Source organism: Oncorhynchus mykiss, chromosome 3 (assembly GCF_057628025.1).
Source record: "Oncorhynchus mykiss isolate SJ-2025 chromosome 3, ASM5762802v1, whole genome shotgun sequence".
Lineage (NCBI taxonomy): Eukaryota > Metazoa > Chordata > Actinopteri > Salmoniformes > Salmonidae > Oncorhynchus > Oncorhynchus mykiss.
In genome coordinates, this window is record NC_143024.1 from 56,132,749 (window position 1) to 56,150,963 (window position 18,215).

The 18,215-nt window shown below is 42.5% G+C and overlaps 1 protein-coding gene across 10 annotated transcripts in view; it reads right to left on the reverse strand.

Moving 5' to 3' along the window:
* Positions 1-8,048: 8,048 nt before the first annotated feature.
* Positions 8,049-18,215, reverse strand: part of LOC110520000 (intraflagellar transport protein 54) — a 43,176-nt gene continuing 33,009 nt past the window's right edge. For all 10 annotated transcript variants that reach the window (XM_021596950.3, XM_021596949.3, XM_021596947.3 and 7 more), the window contains 2 exons: positions 9,595-9,812; positions 8,049-9,215 (listed from right to left, as the gene is read on the reverse strand). In XM_021596950.3, coding sequence (XP_021452625.3) covers positions 9,050-9,215; positions 9,595-9,812 — 384 coding nt within the window. In that variant the 3' untranslated portion in view covers positions 8,049-9,049. The remainder of the gene's footprint in view (positions 9,216-9,594; positions 9,813-18,215) is intronic.

The window sequence follows — 18,215 nt, forward strand, 5'->3', positions numbered from 1 at the left end:
AAACTGGGATTTGGGAGTGTTCTGAATCTTTCAGTTTTGATCAGTGATAAAAAAAAAATTGTAAGAAAATTTTAAACGTTAATGCCGTAACTTTGGACATTTTCGGCGAAAAAGACAATACATCTTTGCCTACACTACCGAGCAACTTCATACTGCGGCAAGAGGGAGCGAAAGACACTGCCCAGTGTTGTGTTGCAGGCATGCAGCTTAAACTCTCCCCATTGAGCAGTTGTAGACTGTTTCAGGGTGACATCGATGGTTACTATCAATATTACAAGTTATTTATTGTGTAGGCTGCTATCCTACTCAAAATAAAATCAAATGGGATGGAACAATTTGGAGATAGTGACCAAATCCAGATGGTGACCAATACAAGTTATTTATTCCTCTCCCATAAAAATAAACATCACTTTATTTTACAAGTTTTAACTAGTACCATGCTGCTGTTGCTGCCAGCTGGGTCTGGGAAGGGATCTTCAGGATGACAGCCTGAACCGAATCCATTAGTCTTCACACTCGACATGCATCATCAATTTGGGCACCAGGTGTGTCCGTATAGCCTATCCCGATTGAAAGGGCCAAGATTATAAAAGGAAAATATTGGTTGTTCTTTTCCATCCTAATGTTAGCAGTCTACAGTATACCCCAAACCATACTCAATCTCTAATGAAAATAATCAAAAGGACATTAATTTATTTTATTTAAATATAACCATTTCACTCCACAACAAAAATTATACTCATGTGTGAACTGACACAGACTCAAAATATACATCATAACTGTGAGTATGAAACAAATAGGACCATTTACACTATAAACTTTCTTAAAAATACATGGAAATACTAAGCGTTCCCTAAATGGGGTTTGCTTTGCAGGAAATTCAGTAAAAAGTTTCCTTGTACAGTATGCCACTCAGTCTAAGACACTGCATCTCAGTGCAAGGGGAATCACTGCAGTATCGGATTCGAATCCAGCCTGCTTCACATTCGGCAGTGATTGGGAGTCCCATAGGGCAGTGCACAATTGGCCCAGCGTCGTCCGGATTTGGCCGGGGTAGGCCTTCATTGTGAATAAGAATTTGTCCTTAATTCAATAAAAAACTAGGCAAGTCAGTTAAGATTCAATTGCTCAAGCACTATATGTATCCTAATACCCTAGCAAATGCTCTTACTAAAGAAATGAGTGTTACTACACAGGTTTAAGAGTACATTATTTTAAAGTGTTAATTATTTTGCAGTACAATGTTAACATGTACATTTGATGTGCTAGCTAATAATACTGATATGAAATGGATTAAAATCTGTATACAGTATTACTTTTTTACACTTGTGTAAGAAGGTAAATAACTATTTAAATGTAATAAATGTGCAGTTTGGTTCTGTATCCAATTGAAGTGACTGTTTTGGCTTCGTAAGTGAAACAAGTTCAGCATGAAAACTTTGTTATTTTCAGCATGGACAAATAAACATGTTAGTGTAAAATGTTGGGTTGTTAGGGACTTAGACTGCGATCCACTTGTTTTTGTTTTTTTCATCTTCACATTTTCATTCATTAACCATGTCGTGTATATTCTAGTGCAATTTCACCAGCATAGTATGGCTTCATCTTATAAATCATTGCTTATTAATCTTTAAAAACAAAATCTATGTAAATTAAACTCCATAAAACATGTCATATTCACTAGGTGGGGATACGTTTTTCCGAAAACCAATTCATATGAAATAGCAATCATGTTATGCACTCTGAAATCAAAGTACACTATTTTCTCACATGCAATTTGGGCAGTGTCTACAAATTGTCATCATAAAAACACGAGTGACAACTTATTCAGTTTTGCTAGATTTAGTCAATAAAAAAAAATATATACACTACAGGTCAAAAGTTTTAGAACACCTACTCATTCAAAGGTTTTTCGTTAATTTACTATTTTCTACGTTGTCGAATAATAGTAGACATCAATACTATGAAATAACACATACGGAATCATGTATTAACCCAACATTTTTAAACAACTCTAAATATATTTTATATTTTGAGATTCTTCAAATAGCCACCCTTCGCCTTGATGACAGCTTTGCACACTGTTGGCATTCTCTAAACCAGCTTCATGAGCTGGTCACCTGGAATGAATTTCAATTAACAGGTGTGCCTTCTGAAAAGTTAATGCGTTTGAGCCAATCAGCTGTGTATACAGAAGATGGTATTTTACCAAATAGGGCTAAGTCTATATCATGGGAAGAACATCTCAAATAAGCAAAGAGAAACGACAGTCCATCATGACTAAGAAATGGTCAGTCAATACGGAAAATTTCAAGAACGTTGAAAGTTCTTCAAGTGCAGTCGCAAAAACCATCAAGCCCTATGAGGACCGCCGCAGGAATGGAAGACCCAGAGTTACCTCAGAGTAACTCTCCTTCCAGAATCATATCAAACATCTCCAATCGAAAATCAAATGAAGAATCGGCTTTCTATTCCGCAACAAAGCCTCCTTCACTCATGCCGCCAAACTTACCCTAGTAAAACTGACTATCCTACCGAACCTCGACTTCGGCAATGTCATCTACAAAATTGCTTCCAACACTCTACTCAGCAAACTGGATGCAGTTTATCACAGTGCCATCTGTTTTGTCACTAAAGCACCTTATACCACCCACCACTGCAACTTGTATGCTCTAGTCGGCTGGCCCTCGCTACATATTCGTCGCCAGACCCACTGGCTCCAGGTCATCTACAAGTCCATGCTAGGTAAAGCTCCGCCTTATCTCAGTTCACTGGTCACGATGGCAACACCCATCCGTAACACGCGCTCCAGCAGGTGTATCTCACTGATCATCCCTAAAGCCAACATCTCATTCGGCCGCCTTTCGTTCCAGTTCTCTGCTGCCTGTGACTGGAACGAATTGCAAAAATCGCTGAAGTTGGAGACTTATCTCCCTCACCAACTTCAAACATCTGCTATCTGAGCAGTTAACCGATCGCTGCAGCTGTACATAGTCTATCGGTAAATAGCCCACCCATTTTTACCTACCTCATCCCCATACTGTTTTTATTTATTTACTTTTCTGCTTTTTTGCACACCAATATCTCTACCTGTACATGACCATCTGATCATTTATCACTCCAGTGTTATTAATCTGCAAAATTGTAATTATTCGCCTACCTCCTCATGCCTTTTGCACACAATGTATATAGACTTTTTTTTCTACTGTGTTATTGACTTGTTAAATGTTTACTTATTCCATGTGTAACTTTGTGTTGTCTGTTCACACTGCTATGCTTTATCTTGGCCAGGTCGCAGTTGCAAATGAGAACTTGTTCTCAACTAGCCTACCTGGTTAAATAAAGGTGAAATAAAAAAATAAAAAAACCTCTGCTGCAGAGGATAAGTTCATTCGAGTTACCAGCCTCAGAAATTGCAGCCCAAATAAAATGTTTCAGAGTTCAAGTAACAGACATCTCAACATCAACTGTTCAGAGGAGACTGTGTGAATTAGGCCTTCATGATTGAAATGCTGAAAAGAAACCACTACTAAAGGACACCAATAAGAAGAGAGACTTGCTTGGCCAAGAAACACGAGCAATTGACATTCGACCGGTGGAAATTTGTCCTTTGGTCTGGAGTCCAAATTGGAGATTTTTAGTTCCAACTGCCGTGTCAGTGTGAGACTTACACGGATGATCTCAGCATGTGTATTTCTCACCGTAAAGTACGGAGGTGGTGTTATGGTGTGGGGGTTGAAAGGGGTTCACCTAGGGGTCATGATAGGGGCTGTACGAAATGTTTGATGTATTATTATTATTATAATTAATTATGCTTATGTTGTATTAATAGAAGGGGAGGGGTTATAAGACCCTCCTTACATGTATAGGGTCCTAGACTACAGATGAACAATATATACACATTATGAGGTTTAATATTGTTCAGACAGACTGGAAGCTTCAAAAGCAGGGTGGTGCTTGGAATCATTGTTCTTCCTCTGTCAATCATGGTTACCTGCAAGGAAACACGTGACGTCATCATTGCTTTGCACAAAAAGGGATTCACAGGCAAGGAAATTGCTGCCATTAAGATTGCACTTAAATCATCCATTTATCGGATCATCAAAAACCTCAAGGAGAGCGGTTCAATTGTTATGAAGAAGGCTTCAGGGCGCCCAAGAAAGTCCAGCAAGCGCCAGGACCATCTCCTAAAGTTGATTCAGCTGCGGGATCGGGGCACCACCAGTACAGAGCTTGCTCAGGAATGGCAGCAGGCAGATGTGAGTGCATCTGCACGCACAGTGAGGCGAAGACTTTGAGGATGGCCTGGTGTCAAGAAGGGCAGCAAAGAAGCCACCTCTCGAGGAAAAACATCAGGGACAGACTGATATTCTGCAAAAGGTACAAGGATTGGACAGCTGAGGACTGGGGTAAAGTCATTTTCTCTGATGAATATCCTTTCCGATTGTTTGGGGCATCCGGAAAAAAGCTTATGCGGAGAAGACAAGGTGAGCGCTAGCATCAGTCCTGTGTCATGCCAACAGTAAGGCATCCTGAGACCATTCACGTGTGGGGTTGCTTCTCAGCCAAGGGAGTGGGGGCTCACTCACAATTTTGCCTAAGAACACAGCCATGAATAAAGAATGGTACCAACACATCCTCCGAGAGCAACTTCTCCCAACCATTCAGGAACAGTTTGGTGACGAACAATGCCTTTTCCAGCATGATGGAGCACCTTGCTATAAGGCAAAAGTGATAAGTGGCTCGGGTAACAAAACATTGATATTTTGGGTCCATGGCCAGGAATCTCCCCAGACCTTAATCCCATTGAGAACTTGTGGTCAATCCTCAAGAGGCGGGTGGACAAACAAAAACCCACATATTCTGACAAACTCCAAGCATTGATTATGCAAGAATGGGCTGCCATCAGTCAGGATGTGGCCCAGAAGTTAATTGACATCATGCCAGGGCAGATTGCAGAGGTCTTGAAAAAGAAGGGTCAACACTGCAAATATTGACTCTTTGCATCAACTTTATGTAATTGTCAATAAAAGCTTTTGACACTTATGAAATGCTTGTAATTATATTTCAGTATTCCATAGTAACATCTGACAAAAATATCTAAAGACACTGAAGCAGCAAACGTTGTGAAAATTAATATTCATTCTCAAAACTTTTGGCCACGACTGTAGAAGATAATGACATAGGCAGTGACATCACTAGGGCTGGACTTAAAATAACTTGGGACATTTTCTTTGATGCAGAACTTACTTGTAAACATGCATTACGTTCCTGTTGTCAACATATGTCTGCAATTTAATTAATAAAGGTTTTTGAATGATGTAATTGAAGATATTGTCACAATGCTAATTTAACCAATGAGACAATGATTGACAAGGAACAAAGAAACTAACCTTAACAGGGTGCTTTGCTGGTGAAACTGTCTGTGATTTATTTAGAATTCAAGGCACACTTAACCAGCATGGCTACCACAGCATTCTGCAGCGATACGCCATCCAATCTGGTTTGGGCTTAGTGGGACTATCATTTGTTTTTCAACAGGACAATAACCCAACACACCTCCAGGCTGTGTTAGGGCTATTTGACCAAGAAGGAGAGTGATGCATCAGGTGACCTGGCCTTCACAATCCCCTGAACTCAACCAAATTGAGATGGTTTTTGATGAGTTGGACCGCAGAGTGAAGGAAAAGCAGCCAACAAGAGCTCAGCATATGTGGGAACTCCTTCAAGACTGTTGGAAAAACATTCCAGGTGAAGCTGGTTGATAGAATGCCAAGAATGTGCAAATCTCTCATCAAGGCAAAGGGTGGCTATTTGAAGAATCTAAAAAATATTATAACACTTTTTTTGGTTACTACATGATTCCATAGGCGTTATTTCATAGTTTTGATGTCTTCACTATTATTCTACAATGTAAAAAATGGTTTTAAAAAAACAACAAAAACCCTTGAATGAGTATGACCGGTAGTGTATATATACACTGCTCAAAAAATAAAGGGAACACTTAAACGACACAATGTAACTCCAAGTAAATCACACTTCTGTGAAATCAAATTGTCGACTTAGGAAGCAACACTGATTGACAATAAATGTCACATGCTGTTGTGCAAATGGAATAGACAACAGGTGGAAATTATAGGCAATTAGCAAGACACCCCCAATAAAGGAGTGGTTCCACAGATCACTTCTCAGTTCCTATGCTTCCTGGCTGATGTTTTGGTCACTTTTGAATGCTGGCGGTGCTTTCACTCTAGTGGTAGCATGAGACGGAGTCTACAACCCACACAAGTGGCTCAGGTAGTGCAGCTCATCCAGGATGGGACATCAATGCGAGCTGTGGCAAGAAGGTTTGCTGTGTCTGTCAGCGTAGTGTCCAGAACATGGAGGCGCTACCAGGAGACAGGCCAGTACATCAGGAGACGTGGAGGAGGCTGTAGGAGGGCAACAACCCAGCAGCAGGACCGCTACCTCTGCCTTTGTGCAAGGAGGAGCACTGCCAGAGCCCTGCAAAATTACCTCCAGCAGGCCACAAATGTGCATGTGTCTGCTCAAACGGTCAGAAACAGACTCCATGAGGGTGGTATGAGGGCCCGACGTCCACAGGTGGGGGTTGTGCTTACAGCCCAACACCATGCAGGACGTTTGGCATTTGCCAGAGAACACCAAGATTGGCAAATTCGCCACTGGCGCCCTGTGCTCTTCACAGATGAAAGCAGGTTTACACTGAGCACGTGACAAAGTCTGGAGATGCCGTGGAGAATGTTCTGCTGCCTGCAACATCCTCCAGCATGACCGGTTTGGTGGTGGGTCAGTCATGGTGTGGGGTGGCATTTTTTGGGGGGGGCCGCACAGCCCTCCATGTGCACGCCAGAGGTAGCCTGACTCCAATTAGGTACCGAGATGAGATCCTCAGACCCCTTGTGAGACCATATGCTGGTGCGGTTGGCCCTGGGTTCCTCCTAATGCAAGACAATGCTAGACCTCATGTGGCTGGATTGTGTCAGCAGTTCCTGCAAGAGGAAGGCATTGATGCTATGGACTGGCCCGCCCGTTCCCCAGACCTGAATCTAATTGAGCACATCTGGGACATCCTGTCTCGCTCCATCCACCAACGGCACGTTGCACCACAGACTGTCCAGGAGTTGGCGGATGCTTTAGTCCAGGTCTGGGAGGAGATCCCTCAGGAGACCATCCACCACCTCATCAGGAGCATGCCCAGGCGTTGTAGGGAGGTCATACAGGCACGTGGAGGCCACACCCACTACTGAGCCTCATTTTGACTTGTTTTAAGGACATTACATCAAAGTTGGATCAGCCTGTAGTGTGGTTTTTCACTTTAATTTTGAGTGTCACTCCAAATCCAGACCTCCATGGGTTGATAATTAGATTTCCATTGATAATTTTTGTGTGATTTTGTTGTCAGCACATTCAATTATGTAAAGTATGTTTAATAAGAATATTTAATTCATTCAGATCTAGGATGTGTTATTTTAGTGTTCCCTTTAATTTTTTGGAGCAGTGTATATTTATTTATTTTTTATCTATGAAAGTGTCATGTTACTTTTAACTCCAACGCTACTCTTTCAATGAGTGGACACAGTTCTATACTAACCCAATTTCTCAAAGCACAGTGGTGCTCGACTAGCCTGATCCCAGGCCTGTTTTTGATGTCTTGCTGACCTTGGCCAGAACGCACAAACAGATCTGGGATAAGCATAGTGGTTGACAGAAGGAAGAGTCAAAGGACTGCCATGTCTTCTGCTCGTGGCGTCCCTAGCTCCTCAGCAAACCTCAGACCTGTTGCTTTGTACAGGCTTTGAAGAAGCTTCAGGTAAACATAATTGTTAATAGACAGACATGTTAAAAAATTACAGATGTCTGTATCAAATGTATATCAAGTAGATGTGGAGGGTATTGGCTTGGTCCATGTGCCCTTTGCTTGAAGCTGTAAAATAACTCCAATGTCAAGCCTTAATTCCCATAACGCATATACATTGTAATGTCAAAAAACACGAAACTATACGGACCAAAAATATAAACGCAACATGTAACAATTTCAAAGATTTTACTAAGTTACAGTTCATATAAGGAAATCAGTCAATTGAAAGAAATTCATTATCCCCTAATCAATGGATTTCACATGACTGGGCAGGGTTGCAGTCATGGGTGGGACTGAGGGGGCATAGACCCACCCACCGGGGAGCCAGGCCCAGCGAATCAGAATGATTCTTCCCCACAAAAAGGCTTTAATACAGACAGTAATACTTCTCAGCACCCCTCCCACCCCTCCTCAGACAATCCCGCAGGTGAAGAAGCCAGATGTGCAGGTCCTGGGCTGGCGTGGTTACACGTGTTCTGCAGTTGTGAGACTGGTTGGAAGAACTGTCAAATGTTAGAGGCAGATTATGGTAGAGAAATGTACATTAAATTCTCTGGCAACAGCTCTGGTGGACATTCCTGCAGTCAGCATGGCAATTGCACACTCCCTTAAAAGTAGAGACATTTGTGGCATTGTGTTGGTGACAACCCTGCACATTTTAAAGTGGCTTTTTAATTGTCCACAGCACAAGGTGCACCTGTGTAATGATCATGCTGTTTAATCAGCTTCTTGATATGCCACACCTGTAAGGTGGATGGAGAAATGGAGCAGAAAATAAGAAATGCACACTAACAGGGATCTAAACAAATTTGTGCATAACATTTGAGAGAACCAAGCTATTAGTTCGTATGGATATTTTAATTTAATGAAACATGGGATTCAACACTATACATGTTGGGTTTATATTTTTGTTCAGTGTAGTAAAGGTGTGTCAATCACCTTAAAGTGGATGGAGCACTAGCAAAATAACATGCGTCTCTCTCCCTCCCTAGGGGGTTGAATTCGAACCCTCTCTCCACTAACCAGTCAGTCAGTGTGTGCGTGTGTGTGTAAAAGTGCAGTTGAGGCCTCCATTTCGGACTTCACCAGACTAAGTAAGAACCAGGCTCACCCTGAACGCTCGGTCCTTTTTTAAAGGCGATAATCCTTTATTTGGACCTTGGCTCCCCCTCATATTCGCGAGGAGAAGTTGATGCTGGTTACCATCTTCTGGATCTTGTCCTCATTCTTCAGAATGTTGGACTTGACGGCGCAGATCTTGTCCTGCTGCTCCTTGATCAGCTGCTCAAGCTCGGCTAGCTCGGCCTTCAGAGGCTCCACCGCGCTGTCCGTCACTCTGGAAAAGATGTAAACACCCCAAAATATAAATGTATGCCAAGTCGTGTGTGTGTGTGAGAATGTGTGAGTTGGTGGTCTTCCAGATCTGTTGCTGCATCAGGGCCTGTGTGTGCTCCTTGTTTTCCTACCTCCAGGCTTTAGTGCAGGGCTCTCCAACCCTGTTTCTGAAGAGCTACCCTCCTGTAGGTTTTCGCTCCAACCCCAGTTGTAACTAAACCGATTCAGCTTATCCACCAACTAATTATTAGAATCAGGTATCTAGATTAGGATTGGAGCAAAAACCTACAGGATGGTAGCTCTCCAGGAACAGGGTTGGAGTACCCTGCTTTAGTGTGTGTTTGTGTAAGATGTGTGTGTGTGTGTGTAGCCCTCCAAACCTCTGTTCATGCAGCAGGGCCTGCCCATGTTCCTTGTTCTCCCTCCTCCAGGTGTGCAGCTCGTTCTGCATGGCGTCCATGTCTTCCTGGATGTAATCCATGATCTTGCCTAGGGGCAAGGCGCTGCGGCACACTGTCTGGATGGACGAGCGCAGCCGCTCAATCTCCCTAGACACCAGGTCCCGCTCCTTCTTCCTGGACACCTCTGACACCAGGCTCTGGAGAAAATGAGGGATGATGAATAGATGGAGGGATAGAGAGAAGGGGTGGATAGATGGATGGAGTAGGAGAGAAGCCAAGAAAGATTGTTACAATATAGAAAAACTGGATTTTGGATGTTTGTGCTTTTCTAATGAATAATTTTCATGTTCGTGCAAGTGACTGATTGAACAAATCCTCACAATCAGTATCTGCAATTTGGCAGTACACCCAGACCCTTGCTTTAAGAACAAAAGATCTCTCAGTTTCAAGGTCTCAACTTAGAGAAGAAGCCTCGTGAGGTATTGGTCTGTCACATGCATGAACCAGTATTGGTCGGTCAAATGAATGAAGCGAACGTGAATGATGAATTAATTGTGAATGATGAATAAAGCTAAATCATGCAAATATAACTTGTCTGCAGTATATAATATAACTAACAGGACTGCCCCGGTAGAGCTCCTGATGGACATGTGTACTTGGTGCATTGAGTTGGTTGGAACCTCTTCATCACGCTGCTAATAAAGAATGATACATTTAATATTGACTTCGAGTGTCCCTGTGTAGAATTTTCAAAACAATTTGGCGTCAACGAACAGGATGATTGATTCTGCCTGCAGAGCTTTCCAGAGGGGGTCTGCGAGGATAACCGGTGGCGCATTTTATGAAGCGGGAGGGAAATTTCCATCTGACCAAAAGACCCGCTCAGACCAGACCCTTACTGTGAGCTGCCCTGGAGGAGACACATTCCCCGCGAGCAATTGAGGGACATGTCTTCTGATTTCAGTAAGTCAATTTAAATGAATTTGTAAAAAAAATATGCTTTTATTATCCAAATTTCAATCTACTTAATAAGCAAATTTCTATCCTGTTATCATCCCAATTTCAAATCAGCTTAACAGTTTCCACTCTCACACAACGTTCACATGTACATTGACTACACTCACACAATTCACATTCCCTTTGTGCTGTTACTTGGAGGAGGGTACCACTAGTCCTAAGTCAAGTAACAGCACGAAGTGAATGTGAATTGTGTGAGTGTAGTGAACGTGAAAGCTTTGTGAGAGTGGAAACTATTAAGATAATTGAAAATTGGGACAATAGCAGGATAGAAATGTTCCTATTAAGCAGATTTAAATTTGGATAATAAAAGCTTGAAATTTGGATATTAAGAAATATTAGTTAGGTGGTTGAAATTTGGATAATATGTACTGAGTGAATGTGTGAAAGTATGTGTGTTGTTCTATATGCATGTTATTTTATTCTATATGCATAAACTATAGAGTCTATAGAAAACATAGCATTTATGACTATATAAACTATTGATACTATGGATGCTATAGGGACTGTGATGCTATAGGGACGGATAGACATTAGAGACTATGGCGACTGTAGAGACTATAGAGGAACCATGGCGGTGATACATATGACAGAAGAAGGTTAGAGCCAATCTTATAGAGAAGGGCAAGTAACGGTACCATGAAAAGCCCCGCTGACGTGTCTACATGGGCTGCAGCCACTACTGGTAGCATATGGTGTTATTATATATGTATGTGATACATATGGTGCTGAGATGCACATGGGGTAATTAGGGAGATAACCGAGTGTGTTTGGGAATAGTACTAAGTGAATGTGGATGTGAGAGTTGTGGGAGTGTGGAAAGTACGTGTTAAACGGATTGAAATTTGGATAATAAGATACATTATTACAATTAAGTACTGAGTGAATAAGAGCTGTCAGGAGACTGGCTCCAGTGTGAAAGAGGTCTGAATGGATAACCCAGCCAGTTCTGTGAGCTGAGTATTTTGATCTATAACGTTATCTACAGTTAATATAAACTCAGCAAAAAAAGAAACGTCCTCTCCCTGTCAACTACGTTTATTTTCAGCAAACGGATATATATCGACAGAATTAATTGAACAAAAGGACCATTTGTGATGTTTATGGGACATATTGGAGTGCCAACAAAAGAAGCTCGTCAAAGGTAAGGCATGAATTATATTTTTATTTCTGCGTTTTGTGTCGCGCCTGCAGGGTTGAAATATGCTTTCTCTCTTTGTTTACGGAGGTGCTATCCTAAGATAATAGCATTGTCTGCTTTCGCCGAAAAGCCTTTTTGAAATCTGACATGGCTGGATTCACAACAAGTGTAGCTTTAATTTGGTATCTTACATGTGTGATTTCATGATAGTTTGATTTTTATAGTAATTTATTTGAATTTGGCTCTGCATTTTCCCTGGCTTTTGGCCAGGTGGGACGCTAGCGTCCCACATATCCCAGAGAGGTTAACGACCGTCCCACAGGTGCATGTTCAATAATTGTTTATGGTTCATTGAACAAGCATGGGAAACAGATTTTTACGAATTATCTGTGAAAGACAGGGTCCTGAAAAAAGGGACTTTTCTTTTATTGCTGAGTTTATATGTATAGGAAGTGGCGGCAAGCTAGTCTTCAGAGAAGGCTAGAGTGAGGGCAGGAGGCCCCACTGACAATTGTTGGCATTTATAAAGAGAAGTGTCTACATGGTCTGAAAACCACTGAAGATACATATGGTAAATACCGAAGAAGTGTCTCTGTGTGTCTGCTGCCATTACTAATAGCAGTGTTATTTTATATGTATAGGATGTTGCGGCAAAAGAACCGTTGAAGATACATATGGCATAGGATGTAACGATAGTCTACGTGGTCCGAGAACCACTGATAATCGCACAAGGTGTTACTGTAGGCATTTTGAGTCGTTGAAGATGCACATGAGTGGTGTGATGTCTGTAGGGATTCACGTTGATCTATAACATTATATAGGGAATCTGTGTATGTGAGAGATATGAAAGGAGAACGTACTATTCCCGAATATGCTGTTAAAGAGAACAACTAGTGTAAATATCTAAACCCCTGAAAGAATAGAACACTAGTCTAAAGGAGGAATTGGTGAAGTATACTGGGTTACTAGAGATTTGATAAAGTAACAATGGAGAAAAATAATAAACAACTTGCACACCCACACGTAGGAGTACGTAAGTGGTGCAAAACATATTTTGAGAAATGTTCAGAGTGGTCCCTCTATGGATCATTTGATAAAGAAAAGGTTAAAGCATTGTAGGACTGTCTAAAGCATGGGTGTCAAACTCTGGCCCGTGGGCCAAATTTGGCCCGCGGGGTAATTATATTTGGCCCGCGAGACAATACCAAATTACTACTAGAGCTGGCCCGCCGGTATTATACAGCGAGCGCATTCACCACTAATACTACGAATCCCATAATGCTCTGCTGTTTTCGCACGCCAATCAGGGCAGGACCCAGAAACGCTCTCTCCTCTGTGACAGTAGTCATAGCAACATAGACGCTACAACTGTCAGCGAGCTAACCCTTCCCAAAAATGGCGAAAAGAAAGGCAGAAAACAGGAGCTTTCTGGACAAGTGGGAGGCAGAATATCTGTTTAGAGTCAACGTGGCTGTAAGTAAGGAGTACAACATTAGACGACACTATGAAACGAAACACCATGACAAATACAAGGACCTGGACATGACTCAAAGGAGCCAGAAAGTAGAGGAGATGAAAAGAAGTTTGGTTTCACAACAGAATATGTTTAAAAAAGCCACATCACAAAGCGAGGCTGCTGTAAAGGCTAGTTATATAGTGGCAGCAGAGATCGCAAAATCAGCCCGGCCCTTTAATGAGGGAGAGTTCATGAAAAAGTGCATGATGAAGGTTTGTGACCTCGTATGCCCAGAGAAAAAACAAGCATTTTCAAACGTGAGCCTGAGCAGGAACACAGTAGCTGATCGCACATGTGATCTTGCCACCAATCTGTATGACCAGCTGATGGAAAAGGGAAAAGATTTTGTTGCGTTCTCCCTCGCTGTGGATGAGAGCTGCGACGCATCTGATACTGCTCAGCTGTCAGTCTTCATCCGTGGAGTGGACTCAAATCTGTGTGTTACGGAGGAGCTATTAGGATTCAAATCAATGCATGGCACAACCACAGGAAAGGAAATCTTTGAGGAGGTTTCCAAATGTGTAACTGAAATAAAGCTGCCGTGGGATAAACTCGTTGGATTAACGACAGATGGTGCGCCAGCGATGTGCGGTAAAAAGAGTGGACTGGTGGGCATGGTTCGGGAGAAGATGCGGGAAGAGAACTGTGCAGGTGAGCTAACTGTTTACCACTGCATCATACATCAGGAAGCACTGTGTGCCAAAGCCCTAAAGATGGAACATGTTATGACCACAGTAACACAGGTAGTTAACTTTATAAGAGCCAAAGGTCTAAATCACCGCCAGTTTAAATCTTTTCTGGAGTATCACAGAGATGAGATGGCTAAGAGGAAAAGTACTGAACAGATGTTTTGAGCTGCGTGAGGAAATATGTCAATTCCTGGAAACCAAAGGGAAGGATACAGCAGAGCTCCGGGAGCAAAAGTTCCTGTGTGAGCTGGCCTTTCTCTGTGACATCTCGAGCCATCTCGATGCGCTGAACCTGCAGCTTCAGGGGCGGGGGCGCATCATCACAGACATGTACGCTGCAGTGAGGGCCTTCAAAACTAAACTGTGCCTGTGGGAGAATCAGATGCTGCAAGGAAACCCTTGCCATTTTCCCTGCTGCCAATCCATAAAAGCGCAGATCTCTACCGCCGTGTTCCCATGCGCACAGTTTGCTGAAAAACTCAGTGTTCTCGCCGCTGAGTTTAGCCGGCGATTTGCCGACTTCGATGCCCAGAAATGCAAGTTTGAACTGCTTAGTAATCCCTTCGCAGTTGATGTGGAAAATGCACCAACCAACATCCAAATGGAGCTGATTGAACTCCAGTGCAACGACACGCTGAAGTCAAAGTATGATGCTGTGGGCGCCGCACAGTTTCCACGGTTCATCCCTGACACAATGCCTCAGCTCCGCACCCAAGCTGCTCAGATGCTCTCCATGTTCGGCAGCACTTATCTATGCGAGCAACTTTTCTCCTCGATGAAGATGACCAAAACAACTCACAGGAGACGTCTGACTGATGAACATCTTCGCTCGATACTGAGGATTTCTTCAGCTCAGAGCTTGAGCCCAGACATTGATGAACTAGCATCCAAGAAGAGATGCCAGGTATCTGGCTTGGGCACATCAGATTAGACCAGTGTGCAATAATTAACGTTTTCTTTATGCACTTTTTCTTGCTACAAGGCATGGGCTTGAATGGTTGATTGATTTATTATCATTTTATTTGTAAAATTATTAGCCAGTGGAAAAAGTTTATTTTGGTATTTAAATCAGAAGGCTGCAAATAGAAAAGAGGCATACCATTTTTATTAAAAAAAAATGTATTTAATAAATGAATGCCATTGATGTGTTTTTTCATTTGAAATTCGATGTTGCATGTCTCCACTATTAAATTATATATTGTCTGGTAATAAGCGATGCTTGTTCCATATTCAATGTTAAAGCAAAACTTGTTTGGGTCCATATTAAAAGGTTAATTTGTTCAATGTTGGCCCGTGACTTTGTTCAGGTTTTACATTTTGGCCCACTGGGTATTTGAGTTTGACACCCCTGGTCTAAAGGGTCTAGGAAATAGAGTCTCAGACAAAGATTGGCGTATATCCACTTTAGGTAAAGGTACAGGACTTGCCTTACCCCTAAACAATAAAACTATAAATAGAAACAATGAATTAATGTTGAACATGATTGTGTTAACTAAACTTAAGGCTACAATGTATTGATATCCCAAATTATGACGTTCTAAATCAAATTTGTGAGTAGGCAAAACGGAAACTGCCTATTTCCCTGTCTATGCTGTCTCAGGTGGCAGACTTATTATGGGCAGAGTGCGCCATCTACAGGGGACTGATACAGTGCCAGCCCAGTAATTGCGAAAGTGATCCCAGAAAGAAACTAGTTGAGAGCTACCTCCAAAGTTTCTCTTCCCTTCTGAATTGGCCGATGTATTTTATAAATTCAGAGCATTACATGTTAATCTTAAAATAGACTTTTAATAAATGTCAGTACAAGGTCACACATATGTTGTGATGTGCTGCAAAGCAACTCTTCATAGCTTTTGGATGTCTGTAATAATGCTAAAATTCTCTACCAAATGTGCATGCACACACTCCTCAACTCTACCAGAGGCTACTTAAACCGAATCACATAAAAAGTATCAAATGTACAGAGCCAGTTGCAGGGCTGCATTTAGTGGTTTAGGATTTCAAGGCTAAAAATGTTAGGCAGGAATTATATAAACCTAGGCTGTGTATATAAATATCAAACGCGTGGCTGAATTATGCTGGCTAATGTGGGGGGACTGGCTGGTGAAGGCCTCTGTATGGTATGTGGCTAGGAAGTCCTGCTCTGCCCCAGTCACCCCTCAGCCCCAGGATGGGAGGGGGGTGGAGGGCCTCCCCTTGGCACAGTGAGGGCCAGGGACGTTTACTCAGCTGGGTCTGCAGGCTGGTGTGTGTGGCACTGCAGGCGCGCACACACACACACACTAAATGGTACCCACCCACACTCCTGTGGAATTAAAACCCCTTGTTTATTTTAGTAACAGGCTGTGGCAGTGAAGTTATTTTACTACAGTATTCGGTAACAACTACTACAATTATGTCCCTTTCAAGTTCAACTCTTGGGCCAATGTGTCATTCTGGCCTCGAGATTGAAACACCTGCTTTCACGGGTCTGTAAAAAAAAAATCACATTCCCGCTACATGACAGTGTAAACTAACCAATAACGTCCCCTTCAAAACAGACCAACCATCATAGACTCAGGTATTAGGCCAGATAGGTGGGCAAAACTTCACGTTAAGCGCCACTAATCCAACTTTCATTACGAGCTAGCTTCTTATCATTTCGCTTATAAAAACAAGCCAACTCAATAATTAAAGCTTAGAAACACGCTAAACTACATAGAACTAAACTGTAAAAAATGTCAACTGTCTTCCTTTCCTTCAGGAAGCCAGCAAAAACGTCTGACAAGCTGCCTCATCCCCCCCCCCCTCCCTCCCTTCGCTCTGTGGTTTGCAAAGTGTGCGAGGATTGAAATGTCTAATCGTCGCCTGCAATGTGGGTGGCTTTCCCCTTGACCCCGTGAACACTGCGGCTACACAAACACGCCGCGGCTCAGTCAGTCCGCTGGCCACGGTGGAGCGCTGCGGAAGCTCCGACGGGCTCCGCGCTGTTTTCTGTCCTCTTGCACAGCCTCAACCCCTCAGAAAACCAGTAAAATATAAAGAAAACCCGTCCCTGGTCTGCACGGTGCACTCTGTCCAGCGAGCATATATCAGCACTTTATAGTCAGGCTCTACAAGTCCAGCGCACTCCTACTTTCTTCTTTTTCACCCCGACCCAAGAACATGATTTGTTTTGAGTCCGGTGGCTGGAGGAAGGGTGAGGAGGGTGTGGGGGCAGGTTCTTCCATTAGCTCATGAAGTCAGTAACGGAAGCGCCGTTGGCTGTGGAGACCAGTGGAGGCTCCTCGGAGGAGGATGGGGAGGACCATCCTACTCACTGAATTTTATAAACAAAATAGTGGAACATTTTAAAGTTGTCATTTTTATATAAAACTATGTAAAATATATTTACGTCACCATTTAACCTTTATTTAACTAGGCAAGTCAGTTAAGAACAGAGTCTTATTTACAATGACGGCATACACTGGCCAAACGACACTGGGCCAATTGTGCGCCGCCCTATGGGACTCCCAATCACAGCCAGTTGTGATATAGCCTGGAATCGAACCAGGGTGTCTGTAGTGATGCCTCTAGCACTGAGATGCAGTGCCTTAGACCACTGCGCCACTCGGGAGCACAAATAACTGATTAAAACACACTGTTTTGCAATGAAGGTCTACAGTAGCGTCAACAGCACTCTGTAGGGTAGTACCATTGTGTAGCCGGAGGACAGATATTTTCCGGCCTCCCCTGGGTACATTGACTTCAATACAAAACCAAGAGCCTCCTAGGTTCTCACCCCCTTCCATAGACCTACACAGTAACAACTTCCATGAATCTAGTACTAAATGCATAAACTACAGCTAGTTAACACTGCAGTGCATATCATGGTGAATAGTTGACTCAAAGAGAGAGAAAGACAATAGTTGGACAGTTTTGAACAAATTAATTTCTTTAAAAATTAAGTAGAAGCAGGACAGAGATATTTTGTTTTTAGTTTTTCCAGTTTCACTTACGCTAGCTAATTTAACCTACTCATCAACCTGACTCAAACAGAGAGGAATGATATTAATGTTAGCTAGCTGGCTAAGGTAAACTTTCAATTTTATAAATGTATTGCCAGCGGGGCCTTCCACTGTAACTGCTAAACTGCTTTCTGTACACTACTGTGGGATTGTACACATGCATTGGATTGTGGGTTTACTAATGCGTTAGTTCTAGTAGCTATGTTGACTAGGTTAACTATGGTGACAACAATGCAGGTTGTGTGTAGCGG